The sequence below is a fragment of the Triticum aestivum genome, chromosome 5B, assembly GCF_018294505.1.
Source record: "Triticum aestivum cultivar Chinese Spring chromosome 5B, IWGSC CS RefSeq v2.1, whole genome shotgun sequence".
Taxonomy (NCBI): Eukaryota; Viridiplantae; Streptophyta; class Magnoliopsida; order Poales; family Poaceae; genus Triticum; species Triticum aestivum.
This window is the reverse complement of record NC_057807.1, coordinates 8,974,773-8,998,327: the sequence shown is the minus strand read 5'-3', so window position 1 is coordinate 8,998,327 and position 23,555 is coordinate 8,974,773. Positions and strand designations below refer to the sequence as shown.

General features: G+C 46.0%; 3 protein-coding genes across 4 annotated transcripts; all 3 read left to right on the top strand.

The window, feature by feature from the left end:
• The first annotated feature begins 2 nt into the window (after positions 1–2).
• On the top strand, positions 3–1,499 carry LOC123114537 (uncharacterized). The gene is made up of 2 exons (XM_044536053.1): positions 3–121; positions 866–1,499. Exons 1-2 carry the CDS (start codon positions 3–5, stop codon positions 1,497–1,499), a joined length of 753 nt encoding a protein of 250 aa, XP_044391988.1.
• Positions 1,500–7,419: 5,920 nt separating this feature from the next.
• Positions 7,420–8,187, top strand: LOC123114536 (agamous-like MADS-box protein AGL61). The gene has a single exon (XM_044536052.1). It carries the CDS (start codon positions 7,420–7,422, stop codon positions 8,185–8,187), a length of 768 nt encoding a protein of 255 aa, XP_044391987.1.
• Positions 8,188–8,616: 429 nt separating this feature from the next.
• LOC123115415 (uncharacterized) lies at positions 8,617–11,180 on the top strand. 2 transcript variants are annotated; one of them, XM_044536573.1, is made up of 4 exons: positions 8,617–8,881; positions 9,561–9,607; positions 9,724–9,868; positions 10,611–11,180. In XM_044536573.1, exons 2-4 carry the CDS (start codon positions 9,570–9,572, stop codon positions 10,875–10,877), a joined length of 450 nt encoding a protein of 149 aa, XP_044392508.1. In that variant the 5' UTR covers positions 8,617–8,881; positions 9,561–9,569; the 3' UTR covers positions 10,878–11,180. The 2 variants fall into 2 exon arrangements, with proteins under 2 accessions (XP_044392508.1, XP_044392509.1); XM_044536574.1 differs by having other exon boundaries at positions 8,619–8,881; positions 9,561–9,638.
• The last annotated feature ends 12,375 nt before the right edge of the window (positions 11,181–23,555 follow it).

Here is a 23,555-nt window from a genome sequence, read left to right as displayed (position 1 = left end):
AGATGGCCATCGCTGATGCTGCTGCTGCTGTTGCGTCGATCCACTGTCTGTGCAGAGGGGAGGCGTCCGGCGTCCATTCCCTGCTGCTGCTGTTGCCTCGCCACTGCCTGTGCAGAGCACTGTGAAGCAGCAGCGATTAAACTGGAGAGAACATGCCGAGCTGGCCGTGGCCGGAGCTGCGTTGCATGCCTCAACCCCAACGACACGCCTGGTCTGGACCGCCGTGTCTGTCACGTGTACGTAGCACACCACGGGTGTGTGGCTTTTTTTTTCTTTAACACAGACAGTACAGACGCAAGCGCTCATATACATGTGCATACACCCACCCCTATGAACATGAGCGCCTTCGAAACAAACACTGAGCCGGCATATCATCTTAAAATCTACGAAGTCGCCATAGGCACCTCGTCGTCGTCGTCGACGGGAAACATCTCCTCCCACTGAATGCGCATCACCGGAAATCCTGAAATAAATCCAGAAATAAATGCGAGCACCATGACTTGAACCCCGGCGGGCTGGGGATACCACAGTCCCTCTAACCATCCAATCACAGGTTGGTTCGCACCACGGGTGCGTGCTGAGTTATAACAATTCGTTAAAATTCTACCACGGGCAACCGTGTGTGTTGCGTTGCAGGTGCTTCCTCTGTGAGGATCCCCCCTCCTGTTCAGACCGACCTCTCCCTGCAAGTGGGCCCAGCCAGGCCAGGCCAGGGCCTACCGACCGGTCAATGGCCGAACAGGTCGGCTCCCTCCGCCGTCCACGTGCCAGGGGAGTTGCTACGCTCGAGTGGTCCACTCATAGCATCACCTCCGAGAAAAATATCAAGAGTTCCTAGCCCTCCCATGCTTCCATGATCCGGGAGCTCCTGGGCGCTGGATCATCCAGGCCAGGCCGTCATAGACCGCTTCCTGGCGGGCGGCGCGACGGGAGTCCTGAGCACCACCGACAATAACAAGTTGAAGAAGTTGCACCTGCAGCACGGCGAGCTGCGCACGCAGCTGAAGGAGGTGAAGATGCGGAAAGAGTGCATGGAGGAGGCCATGGCAAAGAAGCGCGCCATGGGGGACCAGATTGCGGTCTTGCTTAACCCCGATCTAGGTGACATGGGAGAGGAGGAGATGATGGCCTTCGTCGGCAAGCTGATGCCGGTGCGGGTCGCCATCTCTGAATGCGCAAACCAGGTACTCCTAAACCTGGGGATGGAGAACATCATTCGCGCGCTCCAGGCGCCTGGGGTGCCACTACCGCAACAACTCTTTGCTGGAAGTACCTTTGAGTCTGGTAGCACCAGCACCAACACTGGGATGGAGATGCAGCAGATGCATATGGCGATGCCTTCAACTCAAGGATTCGCCGTAGGGATGGATATGCACCATATGTCAATGGCGATGCCTCCGCCGGGCTTGGCCTACGGCATGAATATGCAGCAGATTCTTATGTCGATTCCTCCACCTCTGTTAAGAACATTGCGTCGTCAAAGCATCAACCACTGTTAGAGGCATCCTCGCCTCTTGACCTGTGAACGCTTCTAGACTGAATTGAACAGCTGACTCCGTGTTAGACAAGGGACAAAATGGCTTTTGGCGGGCCACATAACTTGTCAAAACAAAAAAGATGCATGCATGGCCATGATGATGCATGGAAAACTTAACACTCCTACTATTTTTGTTGTTTTTCCTATGCGCCTATGTATTGTCCGGGAAGAAAAAGACATGATAGCACTGAGCTATATACTCTTCTTCCGGAATCATCCATTGAATGATCAACAACACACAAAAGCCGTGTGCCACCTTCCCACTGATTGAGTCACTCCACCAGTCTTTCTCGTATTCCGGGTCGTATTTTAATCATGATTTTAACTAATTTAATATATGTTAGACGTAGCAAAAATGATATAATTGGAAACTACACTTAAACACAAGTCCAACAATATAGTTTTCAACGACATGCATAAATGATTTGCCAGTAAAATATGTGGTTAAACTTTGGATCTAATACGTGGTCAAACTTTGACCCAAAATACGATAAGAACTAGTGAAACCAGGACTAATGTAGTAGTAGATTAATCTGCATTCAAAGTAATTAAAGGGGAAAATATAACATTTTTTCCGGATGGAGCACGTACCACTACTCAGCAGCTTGTAGTGTGGAGAAAGGTCATGCGATTAACCCTCTGTTGCTCATATCTAGAGTAGTACTACAGTTTGCGGGTAAACACATCAATATTCTTTCTCCTTTTTCAGTACTCCTCAGTCCTTCTGCTCACGTCTAAAGTGTGAAGAAGAAGTGGCAAAATTAAGGAATAATAAAAAGGTACTTCGTTCCTAAAGGAAGATGAACTATCGAAAGGGCTCTTGTGAGCTCGAGCTCACATGCACCATTTGCTATGAAACTCCTGATAAAGTTTGGCAAATCATCTGATCCGTAGTTATGATGGGACGCACACGAAGAATCTAATAAAGCAAAGATGCATATTTCTAGTGTTCTTCGGCTTGTAGCTGATGTCCTAGATTAGTTCTTCTGAATCAGAATATTATGCTAGCGTTGTCGGAAACAAACATATGTATTTTTTTCTTATACCAAGCCATCGTGACGCCAAACTAAGGTTTACATCGAAAAAATACCACCTCCATTCACTATTATAAGATGTTCTAATGTATTTTTATTCCGACATATATAGACGAATTTTATTGTGTTTGTTCAATCTTTTTATATGTATGTAGTCCATATTAAAAAAATTCAAAACATTTTATATTTGTGAATGAGGGAGTAGTATTCAAATTGTTCAAGACAAAATTCAGTACTCACTTTGTAGGACCGTCCTTTTTTTTTAAAACGCGGTCCCTCAGAGCCCGATTCATTAACGGAAAAAAGAGCAAAAACTGTTCGTCCTATCATATGACCGTACCCTGCCCCGGATTGATGACTTAGATCTTGTAGAAGGTTAGGACCCCATCATCTTGGACGAGGGCGACCACTGCCGATCGATACCGATCGCCGTCCAAAGCAACGGAGCAATTTCATTAAGCACGGCACGGCGAAATAATAGCTCCAGCAGAGGAGGGGGAGAGACGAAGTTGATTGGCAGGTCGACGCCGCATATATAAACTTCAGCGACAACGATCGAGTGACATATACGGCAGGCTAAAGTCTACGTACCACCGAGAGGAGAGATTGACAGATGAAGTTGAGCTCTCACGTCATTCACTTTCTTGGGTTAGGTGGACTCAGCGTGCACCATCCGTTCCGTTCCGTCCTAATCAACTTCACCTTTGGAGTCGTCGTCGTTGGAGAGTGGAATGGAAAGAGGAAGATCCATCCATGTGTGGCTGCACTTACTAGGGAATCGAATTACGTAGCAGATTTTTCCAAAACGAAAAAGGAAGTTGGCCTATTTTTTTAGGGAAATAAGTTGGCCTACGCCTACTTAGCCAGCAACTAATCTTCAATTACCCTCCGTTCCTTATGTGTATTAGTTTTAGCACGGTGGTACACAATTATAGACATGGTAAGACAAAATTACCCTCGGCAACGGAAATTCACTTTGGCACATGGGAGCATATGCTCCTATCGTCGGAAAAACATTTCAAAATGTCAAAAAAAAATCTGAAAAAAATTGACACGTACATCTCGATATTCTATGTGCGCACGCTAATTTTTGTGGAAAACCGACATTTTCGGTGGCTTGCGTAAAAAAAGACAAAGATATGCCTCGTGAAAGGCCCTTTTTACCATTGAATTTTGTCTCTCTCACACGTGACACAAAAATTGTTAATTTTTCACGAAACGACTTTGTGAGTATGTAGAATGTCGAGATGTATGCGCGAAATGTTTTGTCTGAATTTTGTGACATTTCAAAATACGTTTAGAACACATTTTAAAAAACCAGGAGCATACTAGGTGCCAAAACGCCTCTCTCGCTTGGCAAATCCTTGTTTAATGGAAAGTAAATCAATTAGTCTAGAAAATTAAGACATGCATGCAATTGCCAAAGAGATACTTTCCTTTTTTTGCTGTAAGAAGAGATACACACAATCAGGACAGAGATACTTTACTTTTTCTGGAAGGCTAATAAGGAAATTATGTGAAATTAAAAGAAATGCACCTTACGTTATGAAATTTTATCAAAAAGCGAATACACCTAATATAAAGGAGTAATTAGCAAAACATGCGCCGGGAAGAGGAAGATCAATGCCGTTATGCACTAGTCACCTTCAGAACTCTTTGGCACGCGGTTCGCTCCGGTTGGCTGGCTGGCTCATGGAACACGGCGATCGACAACGACCCCCCTGTTTCATCCCTTTATCATACGTTTCTTATAGAAAAAGAACGTTCACATTTTTACTATCTTTGTGTCACCGTCCAGTTTTCAATCATGAACATAAAAGTCATGTTTATCACGTGCGTCGGTTGTTTCTACCGACTTTTTTTTCAAGAATTATACTACTACAAAAAATCATGTTAGAAGGGATAGAGAGGGATGATTGGCATTAATGCGATGAATATATTATTGAGCCTGGAGGGCGAGTGTATATTTACTACAAGACTTTGAGGGCAAGACACCTCCTAGAGATAAGATGTAAACAATTCCTATCTAATCCCGGATAGTCTCTAAATACCAAATATATCACTAAACCCCTCCCCCCCTCCTCCTGCGCGCAGTCGTAGCGGTAGCGTTCCGAACAATAGGAGTATCGTGGACAGTCAGACTGGAGAGAATAGCAGCCGGGCTGTCATACACCCACAATCGCAACGGGAGCGTCGTGGACGCGTGGACAGTAGAGGAAGCCGACGAGTTGCTCAAGCGAGGTGATAGCCCTGTGTGCCAATGTCGTGTAGCCGAGAGCGTAAGATGGTGTAGCCGTGGTCGAGGTAGCCATGCGAGGGACACCGTGGTTGATGTCGAGTCGGGATGGCCGGTGTCAAGGTAGTCACCGTGGACCGAGAAGAAGAGCGGCGGCGGCGGCGACGACGGCTAGGTTAGGAGCATGGCTACAGTGCTTGGAGTAGGCGAGGAAGAACCCGACAGCATGACGGAGACCAACGTGGACGGTGGCGTTCCCGCGCCTAGGAAGATGGCGAGGTGCATACCACACAGAAGTCGACGCGCGTGAACGACGATGTGGAGCACGTATCGCGGTGCTCCGACCCGAAGGGGCGACGCAGCAGCAGCGTGCGGGTCTGGGAGACGGCGGGGAAGACCTCAGGGCGGTAGCAGGGACCGTGTGCTATGCTTGCTACGGCTCGATGGGGCGCCGCAGCGGCAGCGCGAGGGTTGGTGCAGTCATGGAGACAGACTAGAGCGGACGTGTTGCTGCTGATGATGATTAACTCAATTCTTATACTCTCTTCTTGTGTTCTTTGCAAGGGGATTTTATTTTCTCTTCTTCCTATTCTTGCACATCTCCTGTGTTGATTCAGTTTAGTTGGTGACACACTGACATGTGAGCTGAAAACATCTCACCTTATTTCTTGGCCTGAACAAGCCGATTTCAGTGTGGCATCTTATGACAGACCATAGTACTAGTGTGCGATCCTTGTCAGACAGTAAGGATGTGTTTGGTAGGGTGCATGGAGGGTGCATGAGGGCAAAAGTTCCCAATTCGACCCACTTTTGCTTGTTTGGTAGGGTGCATGAGCTCACATGGGCTATGCTCATGTGATACATAAAAGGGCCCTCAGCTATGCTCATCTCATGCACCCCAGACAAGGTGCATGGAGGCAGCCATGCTGGCCCTGACACTCGTCCCCACCCACCAGATCACGTCCAGATGTGTTTATATTTTTCAAAAAATGTTCAAAATTTCAAAATTTGTTTAAATTTTCGAAAAGATTTAGAATTTCAAAATTTGTTTAAATTTTTGAAAAAGTTTAGGATTTCAGAATTGCTTAAATTTTCAAAAAACTTTCGTAATTTCAAATTTTGTTTGAATTTTCAATAAATGTTCAGAATTTCAATTTTTTTTAAAAAAAATCAACAATGTTTGGAATTTTAAAATAAAATCAAAAAATGTTTGAATTTTGAAAAAAAATCAGAATTTTAGATTTTATTTAAATTTTTATAAAATATACAAATTCAAATTTTGTTTAAATTTTCAAAAAAGCTCGGAATTTCAAATATGTTCAAATTTTCAAAAAAGTTTAGAATTTCGAATTTTATTTTAATTTTCCAAAAATATTTAGAATTTCAAAAAAAATCAAAATATGTTTAAATTTGTGTTCATATTTTTCCAATTTTGTTCTTCATTCAAAAAAATATTCGAAATTGGAAATTCTTGAACATGTCTAAACACATGCATGCTGCCAAACAAAGTCTCAGCTCAGCATGTCTCAACGCATACATCACTGCCAAACAACAGCAACTGCATGGACTCAGCATATCTACACTCAGCATGTAGGAGAGGAGAACAACTAGGCTAGGTCCATGCATGCTACCAAACACACCCTAAAGGGGCGCTGTTGACATGCAACCAAACAAGTGATGAACAGACGCGTATGTTGGTCAGAATGGCATGCATTCATCCGTCCTTTTGGATGCGGCTGAGCATGTGTATGTCTCTATCCGTGATCCCCTGCCATGCTCGGCGTCGCGTGAGTCTTAAGTGCCCGACTGGTGCCATGTCGCCCTGTCCGAGTTAATTGCACAAAAGTATCACAATTGAGGCACTACGATTTGTAATATTTTTGCTAATTTTTATATGTTAGTACCAAATTTGAGGTTAGCAGTTATAATAAGGTCTAAACCGCGTACAAGTGTATACTGACAGTGTATCTGACCGGCGGGGCCCACAAGCCCTCAGCCCCGAGGATGAACTACTCCCTCCTCATCATGGTGGCTGCCGGGATGATGAAGATGGACTCTGGTGATGATTTTCCCCTTCGGCAGGGTGCCGGAACGGGCTCCTAATTGGTTTTTCGTGGCTATAGAGGCTTGCGGCGGCGGAACTTTCGATCTAGGTTTATTTTGGGAGGTTTCTATATTCATAAGAATTTTTGGCGTCGGAAACAAGTCAAGGAGGTGCCCGAGGGGCCCACAAACCCTCAGGGCGTGCCCTGGGGGTAAAAATTGATTGGTTTCCTACTAAAATAGACAGATGATGAAGAAAGATCTCATTGCGCTCGTTCTTAATCCTTACCTAATAAAAACACGCAACGAAACAGAAGGAAGCAATTAAAAACCTTATTTGAAATATTGGATTGTACTGGTCGAGTTATGATTATACGCGTGACAGGTCCAGAGGATACTGAACAATATCTCTTTGCCAATCATGAGTTGCCAATTGTTTTAACGCCCTGGCTAGCCCGGCCCAGCGATTCCTCAATCCTCATCGTCTTCTCTCGGCTTCTATATAAGCAAGTACGACCTTGAGACGTAGACAAACACAAATCTACACCAGCTCTCCTCTTCAGCGAGCAATGGCGCCGAAGCGGAAGGGTGGCAATGGGCGGAAGAAGACCATCATGCGGCGGGTCGAGAAGGAGGGCGCCCGGCAGGTGTGCTTCACCAAGCGCCGGCAGGGTCTGTTTAACAAAGCCAATGAGCTGGCGGTGATGTGTGGCGCCGAGGTAGCCGTCGTTGCCTACTCACCCGCTGGCAATGACTTCTCCTTTGGTCACCCCTCTGCTGAGGCCGTCATAGACCGCTTCCTGGCGGGCGGCGCGACGGGAGTCCTGAGCGCCACCGATAATAACAAGCTGAAGAAGTTGCACCTGCAGCATGACGAGCTGCGCACGCAGCTGAAGGAGGTGAAGATGCGGAAAGAGTGCATGGAGGAGGCCATGGCAAAGAAGCGCGCCATGGGGGACCAGATTGCGGCCTGGCTTAACCCCGAACTAGGTGACATGGGGGAGGAGGAGATGATGGCCTTCGCCGCCAAGCTGATGCCGGTGCGGGTCGCCGTCTCCGAATGCGCAAACCAGGTACTCCTGAACATGGGGATGGAGAACGTCCTTCGCGCGCTCCAGGCGCATGGGGTGCCACTGCCACAGCAGCTCTTCGGTGGAAGTACCTTTGAGTTTGGTAGCACCAGCACCAACACTGGGATGGAGATGCATCAGGTGACTATGGCGATGCCGCCGCCGGAGTTCCCTGCTGATATGGAGATGCCGCCACCCATGGGGATAGCCGCTGGGGCAGATATGGTGCAGCAGGCAACCGGGACGAACATGGGGTTCCCATACTGAGGAGAAGAAGCCAAGATCCATATCGAGTTCTGAGTACGAGTGCGATTCCGAGAGCGAGGGTCTGAGTCTGTCCGAGTTAAACTACCCATTGACGCATCGTATGCATGGATGGATGTCGATCTCTTAGTTCATTGCCAATCTAGTTATATTATTCATCGTGCTTTCGTCTGTACTGTGTTCAAAAGAAAACATACTTTACGTTGGATTTACTTTTTTTATGTAGTACGTCGGATTTACTACATGAACGGATACTGCACTCGGTCTTAAGCCAAAAGGGAGAGAAATGTATCAACACATTGTTTTTATTATTTTGAGATAAGAAATGTATCAACACATGACCCGGTTTATTTTTTTTATTTTTTATTTTCGAGGAAAATGACCCGGTTTATTCGGTTTAGAAAATGACCCGGTGTATCAACACTTTTGTTTTCTGTTCTGCGCGAGCGCGGCCCAGCAGCCCAGCTCTACCCCTCGCGAGCCCCCGACCGTCTCTCCCCTCACGCGAGCCCGGCCTCGCCGGCGGCGGCGGCGCGCTCACTGGCCTGCCGTCACTCCATCACCGCCTCGCCATCAGACGCCTGGCCTCCTCCCCCTCCTCTGAAGTCCGCCCCCCTCGCCTGCCCCCGCCTCCCCGACGCCCAACGACCGCCGGCGATCCCCACTCCCTGCCCCGCCCCGCCCAGCAAAGCCACAGGTAATAAATCGACCATCACCACCCCTGACCGGTGTATCGCTGATTGCTATCGATGCGCTCGCTAATTTGGCCTCCCTCCTGCGGATGGCATGGAGTTTTTTGGGGCATTTCTCGACCCGCGGCTAATCTTTGACCAAGCACGAAATTTTGTGTTTGTTGCTGTTATGCGTTACATGAATGCGCAGTTCTAGGTGGATCACGTCTAGTCTTCAGCAACCACAGAGAAACAAATTTTTTTGTCTAGTCTTCAGCAACCACGGTGTGTGTGTCATGCACGCGTCCTGCTTGCTGTTATGCCGCAGAGGTCACCGAGAAGCGAAACTGAAAGCCGATTGTGCTGTTGTACGCATGATAGGCGTGGCGCTCATGCTGAGGCGAGTGCCGTCCGGTGCCTTCTCCGCGAAGTCGTGTCCTGTCATGTGGCGCCAGGCGGCATGCTTTGGTGTTAGGCACAGCTCTCTACCCTGTTGCGAATTAATACTTCGTAATTTCTGTCATTCTTTTCCTTTTTTTTCACTATGCTCAGTTCAGGCATCAATTTTTCAAGTCTTCGGGTATCATACGCGTTCCTACGGCATATTATTGCCACTTATGTTTCGAATAATTTCACTGGTAGGCACCTACCCATTCACAAAAAACGCTGCATCGAAACCCTCTTCACTTTTCTCCTTTCCTGCAGGTGAACGCGATGCTGCGCAGCTTCCCCCAGGCCCGTCGGCTTCTCAAGTAAGCGAGCACGACGAGCTTCCCATAGCTGGTTCGCCCTCTCTACAGTTCTGTTTGGCTTGTGAACAGATTGATTCTTGATGATGTATCTGTTCTTGTTGATTTGTGGGGTTCAGGAGGCTGGGTTTTGAGAAGGGGGACGCCTACTTCTTTAAGCAGATGGGCAAGGGCATGCTATGCACATACGCGCTTTTTGGCGCCGCGTGGTTCTGGAATGAGACATCGCCGCTTGGCTGGTGGACGCTCAAGCCACGGCCCAAGGTATGACCGGTGGTGACCTTTAATTTATTTCTTGGATGGAGCAGACATGAATTGCTGAGGCCTTTTGTTTTGTTGCAAGATATGTGTTTAGTACAAATAAGTCTATCCTGCTGTATGTTCTGTTTCTGGAACTATGGTTCAGAGCTTCCAATAGATAATGTCGATACATACTGTGACTTGAGAGATGAATTGATCCAGCAGTGTCCATTCTACAATTTCGTTGTATGAGAAACGTTCGCATAATTGCAGCAGTATACATAGACTAAAACTGATTTGCATCTGTGAACTGCCATAACCTGTTGCTGATTAAAGCATAGGCATTAGACGCTTGTATTATGTTTATGAGATGCAATTCAGACAACCTTTACGTGGGGATTATATTTTGTCTGCAAATATTTCATATGCATGGTTAGGCTTTACTGAAATAGGTCACATTTTCGGTCGTCCAATATCAACTAATAAGCACTCCTTACATGTCACGTTGAACACTGAAAACATGAAACTAATATGGAAAGGAACTTAAGTTCTATCGGGTTATATTATGCGGCACCAAATGTGGCATGCTTGGTGACATATGATTATCCATAGTGATCACTCAGAGGAGGTGAATCTCTCTTCTACTACAAGGTTGTTGAAAACAGCCCTGAACACTCATTTTCGCCAATGCTTATCTTCCTTTCACCTGAATGTTGAGTTCTATATTTCTTGTTTCTAAAATTCTGTTTCCAAATCATTTCCCCAGGAAGAGAAGGAGATGGCGCATCTGTACGAGCGCAGGGAGTTCCCGTACCCGGGCGACGAGGAGGCAGTGGAGGAGTTCATAAAGAGCGGGGGCGCCCTGGGCACGACGATCGGTCCCAAGGGGTTCGCGGACGCGAACATGGACTCGGACAACATGCAGAAGCAGCTGCAGTCCAAGAAGTTTGACCAGGAGGCGCGGAAGCTGTGGTTCCGGATGCGCAACGAGGTGGTGCAGGAGCTCCAGGAGAAGGGGTTCGACGTCGAATGAAGATTAGTTTTATTCCCATGAAAGAAATTGGGGAAGGCACCGGCTCGATTAAGTATTTTGCATTGATATAAAAAGTAGAAGAAACATTTTCCTGGGATAAAGTTAGATGCCTTTCCAGGCTTGTACCCAGGCCCCTTTTTCTGGGTGGAGATTAAGTAAATTCGGTTGCATCCAGGCTTTGTATTCCTTTCCTCTGTCTTTCTTTGGGATTAAATAAGTTGTTTTCCATGATTAAACAATTAATCATTTGATTAATCATATATATTGAGACGCTGGTTTAATGATTTAATTTGTACCTTTTTCTTTAAACTGTCTGCTGCCTACAACATGATTGTAACTAACACCCTCTTTAGAAAGAGAGAATCACATCTGGTGACTTTTAGTAGTGGCCAACGCTCTAGCCAGATTGATTTCATCTTCTCGAGAAGAGAAGATAGGCGTGCGTGCCTAGACTGTAAGGTGATACTTGGGGAGAGTGTTGTACCCCAGCATAAGCTGGTGGTTGCTGACTTCCGCTTTCGGATTCGTGTCCAGCGGGATAAGCGTGCCAAAGTCGCTAGAACGAAGTGGTGGAAGCTCAAGGGGGAGGTAGCTCAGGTGTTCAAGGAGAGGGTAATTAAGGAGGGCCCTTGGGAGGAAGGAGGGGATGCGGATAATGTGTGGATGAAGATGGCGACTTGCATTCGTAAGGTGGCCTCGGAGGAGTTTGGAGTGTCCAGGGGAAGGAGAAGCGAAGATAAGGATACCTGGTGGTGGAATGATGATGTCCAGAAGGCGATTGAAGAGAAGAAAGATTGCTTCAGACGCCTATACCTGGATAGGAGTGCAGACAACATAGAGAAGTACAAGATGGCAAAGAAGGCCGCAAAGCGAGCTGTTGGTGAAGCAAGGGGTCGGGCATATGAGGACCTCTACCAACGGTTAGGCACGAAGGAAGGTGAAAGGGACATCTATAAGATGACTAAGATCCGGGAGAGGAGACGAGGGATATTGGCCAAGTCAAATGCATCAAGGACGGAGCAGGCCGACTCTTGGTGAAGGACGAAGGGATTAAACATAGATGGTGGGAGTACTTCGACAAGCTGTTCAATGGGGAGAATGAGAGTTCTACCATTGAACTGGACGACTCCTTTGATGAGACCAGCATGCGTTTTGTGCGGCGCATCCAAGAGTCTGAGGTGAAGGTGGCTTTAAAAAGGATGAAAGGAGGCAAGGCGATGGGCCCTGATTGTATCCCCATTGAGGTGTGGAAAGGTCTCGGGGACATAGCGATAGTATGGCTAACCAAGCTTTTCAACCTTATTTTTCGGGCAAACAAGATGCCAGAAGAATGGAGACGGAGTATATTAATACCAATCTTCAAGAACAAGGGGGATGTTCAAAGTTGTACTAATTACCGTGGAATTAAGTTGATGAGCCATACAATGAAGCTATGGGAGAGAGTCATTGAGCACCGCTTAAGAAGAATGACAAGCGTGACAAAAAATCAGTTTGGTTTCATGCCTGGGAGGTTGACCATGGAAGCCATTTTCTGTTGGGGAACGTAGCAGAAATTCAAAATTTTCCTACGTGTCATAAGATCTATCTATGGAGAGACCAGCAACGAGTAGAAAGAGAGTGCATCTACATACCCTTGTAGATCGCTAAGCGGAAGCGTTCAAGTGAACGGGGTTGATGGAGTCGTACTCGTCGTGATTCAAATCACCGATGATCCTAGTGCCGAACGGACGGCACCTCCGCGTTCAACACACGTACAGCCCGGTGACGTCTCCCACGCCTTGATCCAGCAAGGAGAGAGGGAGAGGTTGAGGAAGACTCCATCCAACAGCAGCACAACGGCGTGTGGTGGTGGAGGAGCGTGGCAATCCAGCAGGGCTTCGCCAAGCACCATGGGAGAGGAGGAGTAGGAAGAGAGGTAGGGTTGTGCCAGAACTTCGTGTATAGCTCCCATGCGCCTCCCCACTATATATAGGGGTGGAGGGGCTGGTTTCTTGCCCTCCAAGTCCATTGGGGCGTTGGCCAAGGTGGGAGGAAAGAAATCTCATTATTTCCTTCCCCACCGATTGTTATCCCCCCTTTTTAGGGATCTTGATCTTATCCCTTCGGGATATGATCTTATTCCTTCTAAGGGGGGGATCTTGGTGTGCCTTGACCAGGGGTGTGGGGCCTTGCCCCCACTACCCACGTCCATGTGGGTCCCCCCATGCAGGTGGGCCCCACTCCGGAACCTTCTAGAACCTTCCCGGTACAATACCGAAAAATCCCGAACATTTCCGGTGGCCAAAATAGGACTTCCCATATATAAATCTTTACCTCCGGACCATTCCGGAACTCCTCGTGACGTCCGGGATCTCATCCGGGACTCCGAACAACATTTGGTAACCACATACAAACTTCCTTTATAACCCTAGCGTCATCGAACCTTAAGTGTGTAGACCCTACGGGTTCGGGAGACATGTAGACATGACCGAGACGTTCTCCGGTCAATAACTAACAGCGGGATCTGGATACCCATGATGGCTCCCACATGTTCCACGATGATCTCATCGGATGAACCACGATGTCAAGGACTTAATCAATCCCGTATTCAATTCCCTTTGTCTATCGGTATGTTACTTGCCCGAGATTCGATCGTCGGTATCCAATACCTTGTTCAATCTCGTTACCGGCAAGTCACTTTACTCGTTCCGTAACACATCATCCCGTGATCAACTCCTTGGTCACATTGCGCATATGATGATGTCCTACCGAGTGGGCCCAGAGATACCTCTCCGTTTACACAGAGTGACAAATCCCAGTCTCGATCCGCATAAAACAATAGATACTTTCGGAGATACCTGTAGTGCACCTTTATAGTCACCCAGTTACGTTGTGACGTTTGATACACCCAAAGCACTCCTACGGTATCCAGGAGTTACACGCTCTCATGGTCGAAGGAAGAGATACTTGACATTGGCAAAGCTCTAGCAAATGAACTACACGACCTTTTGTGCTAGTCTTAGGATTGGGTCTTGTCCATCACATCATTCTCCTAATGATGTGATCCCGTTATCAACGACATCCAATGTCCATAGCCAGGAAACCATGACTATCTGTTGATCACAACGAGCTAGTCAACTAGAGGCTCACTAGGGACATATTGTGGTCTATGTATTCACACGTGTATTACGATTTCCGGATAATACAGTTATAGCATGAATAAAAGACAATTATCATGAACAAGGAAATATAATAATAATACTTTTATTATTGCCTCTAGGGCATATTTCCAACAGTCTCACACTTGCACTAGAGTCAATAATCTAGTTCACATCGCCATGTGATTAACACTCACAGGTCACATCGCCATGTGACTAATACCCAAGAGTTTACTAGAGTCAGTAGTCTAGTTCACATCACTATGTGATTAACACTCAATGAGTTTTATGTTTGATCATGTTGCTTGTGAGAGAGGTTTTAGTCAACGGGTCTGAACCTTTCAGATCCGTGTGTGCTTTACAAATCTCTATGTCATCTCCTAGATGCAGCTACCACGCTCTATTTGGAGCTATTCCAAACAACTGTTCTACTTGGAGCTATTCTAAATTATTGCTCCATTATATGTATCCGGTCTCTCTACTCAGAGCTATCCGGATAGGTGTCAAGCTTGCATTGTCGTAACCTTTACGACGAACTCTTTTACCACCTCCATAATCGAGAAAATTCCTTAGTCCACTAGTTACTAAGGATAACTTTGACCGCTGTCCTGTGAGCCATTCTTGGATCACTCTTGTACCCCTTGAATGACTCATGGCAAGGCACACTTCAGGTGCGGTACACAGCATAGCATACTGAAGAGCCTACGTCTTAAGCATAGGGGACGACCTTCGTCCTTTCTCTCTATTCTGCCGTGGTCGAGCTTTAAGTCTTAACTTCGTACCTTACAACTCAGGCAAGAACTCCTTCTTTGACTGGTCCATCTTGAACACCTTCAAGATCATGTCAAGGTATGTGCTCATTTGAAAGTATTATTAAGCATTTTGATCTATCCTTATAGATCTTGATGCTCAATGTTCAAGTAGCTTAATCCAGGCTTTCCATTGAAAAAACACTTTCAAAATAACCCTATATGCTTTCCAGAAATTCTACGTCATTTCTGATCAACAATATGTCAACAACATATACTCATCAGAAATTCTATAGTGCTCCCACTCACTTCTTTGGAAATACAAGTTTCTCATAAACTTTGTACAAACCCAAAATTTTTGATCATCATCAAAGCATACATTCCAACTCCGAGATGCTCACTCCAGTCCTTAGAAGGATTGCTGGAGCTTTGCATACTTATTAGCATCTTTCGGGATTGACAAAACCTTCCGGTTGTATCACATACAACCTTTCCTCATTAAAATCGTCGAGGAAACAATGTTTTGACATCCTATCTGCAAGATTTCATAAATAATGCAGTAATCGCTAATATAATTCCAACAGACTCTTAGCATCGCTACGAGTGAGAAAATCTCATCGTAGTCAACTCCTTGAACTTGTCGGAAAACATCTTAACGACAAGTTGAGCTTTCTTAATGGTGACATTTACCATCATTGTCCGTCTTCCTTTTGAAATTCATCTGTACTCATTAGCCTTACGACCATCGAGCCGTTCTGCCAAAGTCTACACTTTGTTTTCATACATGGATCCTCTCTCGGATTTTATGGCCTCAAGCCATTTATCGGAACCCGGGCCCACCATCGCTTCTCCATAGCTCGTAGGTTCATTGTTGTCTAGCAACATGACCTTCAAGACAGGATTACGTACCACTCTGAAGTAGTACGCATCCTTGTCATCCTACGAGGTTTGGGAGTGACTTGATCCGAAGTTTCATGATCAATATCATAAGCTTCCACTTCAATTGGTGTAGGTGCCACAGGAACAACTCCCTGTGCCCTGTCACACACTAGTTGAAGAGACGGTTCAATAACCTCATCAAGTCTCCACCATCCTCCCACTCAATTCTTTCGAGAGAAACTTTTCCTCGAGAAAGGACCCGATCCTAGAAACAATCCATATTGCTTTCGGATCTGAATTAGGAGGTATACCCAACTGTTTTGGGTTTCCTATGAAGATGCATTTTATCCGCTTTGGGTTCGAGCTTATCAACCTGAAACTTTTTCATATAAGCGTCGCAGCCCCAAACTTTTAAGAAACGACAACTTAGGTTTCTCTAAACCATAATTCATACGGTGTCATCTCATCGGAATTACGTGGCGCCCTATTTAAAGTGAATGTGGTTGTCTCTAATGCCTAACCCATGAACGATAGTGGTAATTCGATAAGAGACATCATGGTACGCACCATATCCAATAGGGTGCAACTATGATGTTCGGACACACCATCACATTATGGTGTTCCAGGCGGTATTAATTGCGAAACAATTTCCACAATGTCTTAATTGTGTGCCAAAACTCGTAACTCAGATATTCATCTCTATGATCATATCATAGACATTTTATCCTCTTGTCACAATGATCTGCTACTTCACTCTGAAATTACTTGAACCATTCAATAATCCAGACTTGTGTTTCATCAAGTAAATATACTCAACATTTACTCGAATCATCTGTGAAGTAAGAACATAATGATATTCACTGCATGCCTCAGCACTCATTCGACTGCACACATCAAAATGCGTTACTTCCAACAAGTTGCTATCTTGTTCCATCTTACTGAAAATGAGGCTTTTCAGTCATCTTGCCCATGTGGTATGATTTGCATATCTCAAGTGATTCAAAATCAAGTGAGTCCGAACGATCCATTTGCATGGAGTTTCTTCATGCATATACACCAATAGACATGGTTCGCATGTCTCAAACTTTTCAAAAACGAGTGAGTCCAAAGATCCATCAACATGGAGCTTCTTCATGCGTTTTATACCATTATGACTTACATGGCAGTGCCACAAGTAAGTGGTACTATCATTACTATCTTATATCTTTTGGCATGAAAATGTGTATCACTACGACCGAGATTCAATAAACCATTCCTTTAGGTGCAAGACCATTGAAGGTATTATTCAAAAATAGAGTAACCATTATTCTCCTTAAATGAATAACCGTATTGCGATAGACATAATCCAATCATGTCTATGCTCAACGCAAACACCAATCTCGGTGGTAGAGGGAGCGTGCGATGCTTGATCATATCAACCTTGGAAACACTTCCAACATATATCATCAGCTCACCTTTAGCTAGTCTCCGTTTATTCCGTAGCTTTTATTTCGAGTTACTAACACTTAGCAACCGAACTGGTATCCAATACCCTGGTGCTACTAGGAGTACTAGTAAAGTACACATTAACATAATGTATATCCAATATACTTCTATCGACCTTGCCATCCTTCTCATCTACCAAGTATCTAGGGTAATGCTGCTCCAGTGGTTGTTCCCCTTATTACAGAAGCACTTAGTCTCGGGTTTGGGTTCAACCTTGGGTTTCTTCACTAGAGCAGCAGCTGAATTGCCGTTTCATGAAGTATCCCTTTGTTCCCTTGCCCTTCTTGAAACTAGTGGTTTCACCAACCATCAACAATTGATGCTCCTTCTTGATTTCTACTTTCGCGGTGTCAAACATCATGAATATTTCAAGGATCATCATATCTATCCCTGATATGTTATAGTTAATCACGAAGCTCTAGCAGCTTGGTGGCAATGACTTTGGGGAAACATCACTATCTCATCTGGAGGATCAACTCCCACTCGATTCAAGTGATTGTTGTGCTCAGACAATCTGAGCACAAGCTCAACGATTGAGCTTTTCTCCCTTAGTTTGCAGGCTAAGAAAATCGTCGGAGGTCTTATACCTCTTGACCTGGGCACGAGCCCGAAATCCCAATTTCAGCCCTCGAAACATCTCATATGTTCCGCGACGTTTCGAAAACGTCTTTGGTGCCTCTACTTAAACCATTTAATTGAACTATCACGTAGTTATCAAAACGTGTATGTCCGATGTTCGCAACATCGACAAACGACGTTGGGGTTCAGCACACTGAGCGGTGCATTAAGGACATAAGCTTTCTACTGATCGCATAATCGCTACTATCAACTTTCAACTATATTTTCTCTAGGAACATATCTAAACAGTGGAACTAAAGCGCGAGCTTACGGCATAATTTGCAAAAGGTCTTTTGACTATGTTCAGGATAATTAAGTTCATCTTATGAACTCCCACTTAGATAGACATCCCTCTGGTCATCTAAGTGATCACATGATCCGAGTCAACTAGGCCGTGTCCGATCATCACGTGAGACGGACTAGTCATCATCGGTGAACATCTTCATGTTGATCGTATCTACCATACGACTCATGCTCGACCTTTCGGTCTCCGTGTTCCGAGGCCATGTCTGCACATGCTAGGCTCGTCAAGTTAACCCTAAGTGTTTTCGCTGTGTAAAACTGTCTTACACCCGTTGTATGTGAACGTAAGAATCCATCACACCCGATCATCACGTGGTGCTTAGAAGCGACGAACTGTAGCAATGGTGCACAGTTAGGGGAGAACACTTCTTGAAATTTTGTAAGGGATCATCTTATTTACTACCGTCGTCCTAAGCAAACAAGATGCATAAACATGATAAACATCACATGCAATCAAATAGTGACATGATATGGCCAATATCATTTTGCTCCTTTTGATCTTCATCTTCGGGGCTCCATGATCATCATCGTCACCGGCACGACACCATGATCTCCATCATCATGATCTTCATCATCGTGTCTTCATGAAGTTGTCACGCCAACGACTACTTCTACTTCTATGACTAACGCGTTTAGCAATAAAGTAAAGTAGTTTACATGGCGTTCTTCAATGACACGCAGGTCATACAATAAATAAAGACAACTCCTATGGCTCCTGCCGGTTGTCATACTCATCGACATGCAAGTCGTGAATCCTATTATAAGAACATGATCAATCTCATACATCACATATCATTCATCACATTCTTCTTGGCCATATCACATCACATAGCATACCCTGCAAAAACAAGTTAGACGTCCTCTAATTGTTGTTGCATGTTTTACGTGGCTGCTATGGGTTTCTAGCAAGAACGTTTCTTACCTACGCAAGACCACAACGTGATATGCCAATTGCTATTTACCCTTCATAAGGACCCTTTTCATCGAATCCGTTCCGACTAAAGTGGGAGAGACTGGCACCCGCTAGCCACCTTATGCACCAAGTGCATGTCAATCGGTGGAACCTGTCTCACGTAAGAGTACGTGTAAGGTCGGTCCGGGCCGCTTCATCCCACAATACCGTCGAAACAAGATTGGACTAGTAACGGTAAGCATATTGAACAACATCAACGCCCACAACTACTTTGTGTTCTACTCGTGCAAAGAATCTACGCAATAGACCTAGCTCATGATGCCACTGTTGGGGAACGTAGCAGAAATTCAAAATTTTCCTACGTGTCACCAAGATCTATCTACGGAGAGACCAGCAACGAGTAGAAAGAGAGTGCATCTACATACCCTTGTAGATCGCTAAGCGGAAGCGTTCAAGTGAACGGGGTTGATGGAGTCGTACTCGTCGTGATTCAAATCACCGATGATCCTAGTGCCGAACGGACGGCACCTCCGCGTTCAACACACGTACAGCCCGGTGATGTCTCCCACGCCTTGATCCAGCAAGGAGAGAGGGAGAGGTTGAGGAAGACTCCATCCAACAGCAGCACAACGGCGTGGTGGTGGTGGAGGAGCGTGGCAATCCAGCAGGGCTTCGCCAAGCACCATGGGAGAGGAGGAGTAGGAAGAGAGGTAGGGTTGTGCCAGAACTTCGTGTATAGCTCCCATGCGCCTCCCCACTATATATAGGGGTGGAGGGGCTGGTTTCTTGCCCTCCAAGTCCATTGGGGCGTTGGCCAAGGTGGGAGGAAAGAAATCTCATTATTTCCTTCCCCACCGATTGTTATCCCCCCTTTTTAGGGATCTTGATCTTATCCCTTCGGGATATGATCTTATTCCTTCTAAGGGGGGATCTTGGTGCGCCTTGACCAGGGGTGTGGGGCCTTGCCCCCACTACCCACGTCCATGTGGGTCCCCCCATGCAGGTGGGCCCCACTCCGGAACCTTCTAGAACCTTCCCGGTACAATACCGAAAAATCCCGAACATTTCCGGTGGCCAAAATAGGACTTCCCATATATAAATCTTTACCTCCGGACCATTCCGGAACTCCTCGTGACGTCCGGGATCTCATCCGGGACTCCGAACAACATTTGGTAACCACATACAAACTTCCTTTATAACCCTAGCGTCATCGAACCTTAAGTGTGTAGACCCTACGGGTTCGGGAGACATGTAGACATGACCGAGATGTTCTCCGGTCAATAACCAACAGCGGGATCTGGATACCCATGATGGCTCCCACATGTTCCACGATGATCTCATCGGATGAACCACGATGTCAAGGACTTAATCAATCCCGTATTCAATTCCCTTTGTCTATCGGTATGTTACTTGCCCGAGATTCGATCGTCGGTATCCAATACCTTGTTCAATCTCGTTACCGGCAAGTCACTTTACTCGTTCCGTAACACATCATCCCGTGATCAACTCCTTGGTCACATTGCGCATATGATGATGTCCTACCGAGTGGGCCCAGAGATACCTCTCCGTTTACACAGAGTGACAAATCCCAGTCTCGATCCGCATAAAACAATAGATACTTTCGAAGATACCTGTAGTGCACCTTTATAGTCACCCAGTTACGTTGTGACGTTTGATACACCCAAAGCACTCCGGTATCCAGGAGTTACACGCTCTCATGGTCGAAGGAAGAGATACTTGACGTTGGCAAAGCTCTAGCAAATGAACTACACGATCTTTTGTGCTAGTCTTAGGATTGGGTCTTGTCCATCACATCATTCTCCTAATGATGTGATCCCGTTATCAACGACATCCAATGTCCATAGCCAGGAAACCATGACTATCTGTTGATCACAACGAGCTAGTCAACTAGAGGCTCACTAGGGACATATTGTGGTCTATGTATTCACACGTGTACTACGATTTCCGGATAATACAGTTATAGCATGAATAAAAGACAATTATCATGAACAAGGAAATATAATAATAATACTTTTATTATTGCCTCTAGGGCATATTTCCAACATTTTCTTGGTACGACAACTTATGGAGAGATACAGGGAGCAAAAAAAGGACTTGCATATGGTGTTCATTGACTTGAAGAAGGCCTATGATAAGATCCCGCGGAATGCCATGTGGTGGGCCTTGGAGAAACACAAAGTCCCAGCAAAGTACATTACCCTCATCAAGGACATGTACAATAATGTTGTGACAAGTGTTCGAACAAGTGATGTCGACACCGATGACTTCCTGATTAAGATAGGACTGCATCAGGGGTCAACTTTGAGCCCTTATCTTTTTGCATTGGTGATGGATGACGTCACAAGGGGTATACAAGGAGATATCCCATGGTGTATGTTCTTTGCGAATGATGTGGTGCTAGTTGACGATAGTCGAACGGGGGTAAATAGGAAGTTAGAGTTATGGAGACAAACCTTGGAATCGAAAGGGTTTAGCCTTAGTAGAACTAAAACCGAGTACATGATGTGCGGTTTCAGTACTACTAGGTGTGAGGAGGAGGAGGTTAGCCTTGATGGCCAGGTGGTACCTCGGAAGGACACCTTTCGGTATTTGGGGTCAATGTTGCAGGAGGATGGGGGTATTGATGAAGATGTGAACCATCGAATCAAAGCCGGATGGATGAAGTGGCGCCAAGCTTCTGGCATTCTCTGTGACAAGAGAGTGCCACAAAAACTAAAAGGCAAGTTCTACAGGACGGCGGTTCGACCCGCAATGTTGTATGGCGCGGAGTGTTGGCCGACTAAAAGGCGACATGTTCAACAGTTAGGTGTGGCGGAGATGCGTATGTTGAGATGGATGTGTGGCCACATGAGGAAGGATCGAGTCCGGAATGATGATATACGAGATAGAGTTGGGGTAGCACCAATTGAGGAGAAGCTTGTCCAACATCGTTTGAGATGGTTTGGGAATATTCAGCGCAGGCCTCCAGAAGCTCCAGTGCATAGCGGACGGCTAAAGCGTGCGGAGAATGTCAAGAGAGGGCGGGGTCGACCGAATTTGACATGGGAGGAGTCCGTTAAGAGAGACCTGAAGGATTGGAGTATCGAGAGCTAGCTATGGACAGGGGTGCGTGGAAGCTTGATATCCATGTGCCAGAGCCATGAGTTAGTTGCGAGATCTTATGGGTTTCACCTCTAGCCTACCCTAACTTGTTTGGGACTAAATGCTTTGTTGTTGTTGTTGTTGTTGTTGTTGTTGTTGTTGTTGTTGTTGTTGTCTGCTGAGCTCATAATGCTTGCATCTTCCTAGTGTTCTACTCAGTGCGCGTCAGCTTTTTATTTTATTCTCTACTTCTTATTTTTGAAGATTGACAATGGGAAGTGGTTAAAGCATCTACAGCCAGACTTGGCAAATCCAGCCCCTCAAACGCCCGCGGGCGCGTCCGCAGACAGTGACCGGACACGTCTCATATTTCCTTTCCACATACAACTCTCTCATATTCACCCTGTAAATCCATACAAAATCATGTAGAATATATATAGCTACGTACTACGATCTATACTAATCAAATTTGGTCGTTGTCGTAGATGGCCTGAGTCGCCTGGGCCACCTGCGCCGCCTTCATCTGTTGCCGACGGCGACTCCTTGCCTCCGCAGCCGACTCCGAGCGGATAGAGCTCAGGATGGTGTGCTGCTCCGGCCACACACCCACGTCCTCTTCCTCACCCACATCCAGCTTCACGCGTCTTTCTCCGCGCGGCTCCTGCTCCTCCTCCTCTTCCTCCTCTGCCGGCACCTCCTCCTCCACCTCCTCCACGTCATCCTCCTTCTCAGCTTCAGTATTTGAGTGGCTCGGCCTATGCTCTAGCCAATCCTCTCGTTGATGTTTGATTCCGCTCATCATCCTATGTGCTAATTTGGCCGTGAAAATTCCCTTTCGATCATAATGCCATCTCCAAAGATCATGTTGTACCCAAGAACTTAAAGTGATGTTCAGAATAACATCCACATCCAGTTCAATAAAGTGCTCGTCAACACTTGTCTGTCCCATGATCGAGTGGTTGTATCAATCAGCTCTGAAACTAACTGTGGCGGATCGACAAAGATGGGCATATAGGTTTTAACTTATAATCCCACGGCGGCCAGTTGTCTTCCCAAATGCGTGTCTCCGACCCCGCCAAAGCAAGCACTACTTTTCCTTCCATCAGCGAGCGGCCAAACCTGGGAAGGTTGTGCGCCAATAGTTGCATCCAGTATGTTACCTTGAGGGTAATATCTAGCTCGCAGAACTCATGCACTTAAGGACTCCGAGTCTTGAGTAAACGCCAAACTTGATGTGCTAGTAAAGCTAGGTTAAAGAGCTTAATGTCCCGGAATCCAATCCTCCCATGTTATTTGGTTTACCCATAGTTTTCCAAGAAACCCATGCCGGTGTTCTCTGGCCTTGTTTACTCCCCCGCCAAAACTTCTTGAGAAGACTATTTATGTGTTCAGTTAGGCCCTAACAAAGCTTGAAACATGACATTGAATATGTCGGGATGGATTGTGCAACTGATTTGATCAAAACTTCTTTCTCCCCTGCTGATAAACATTT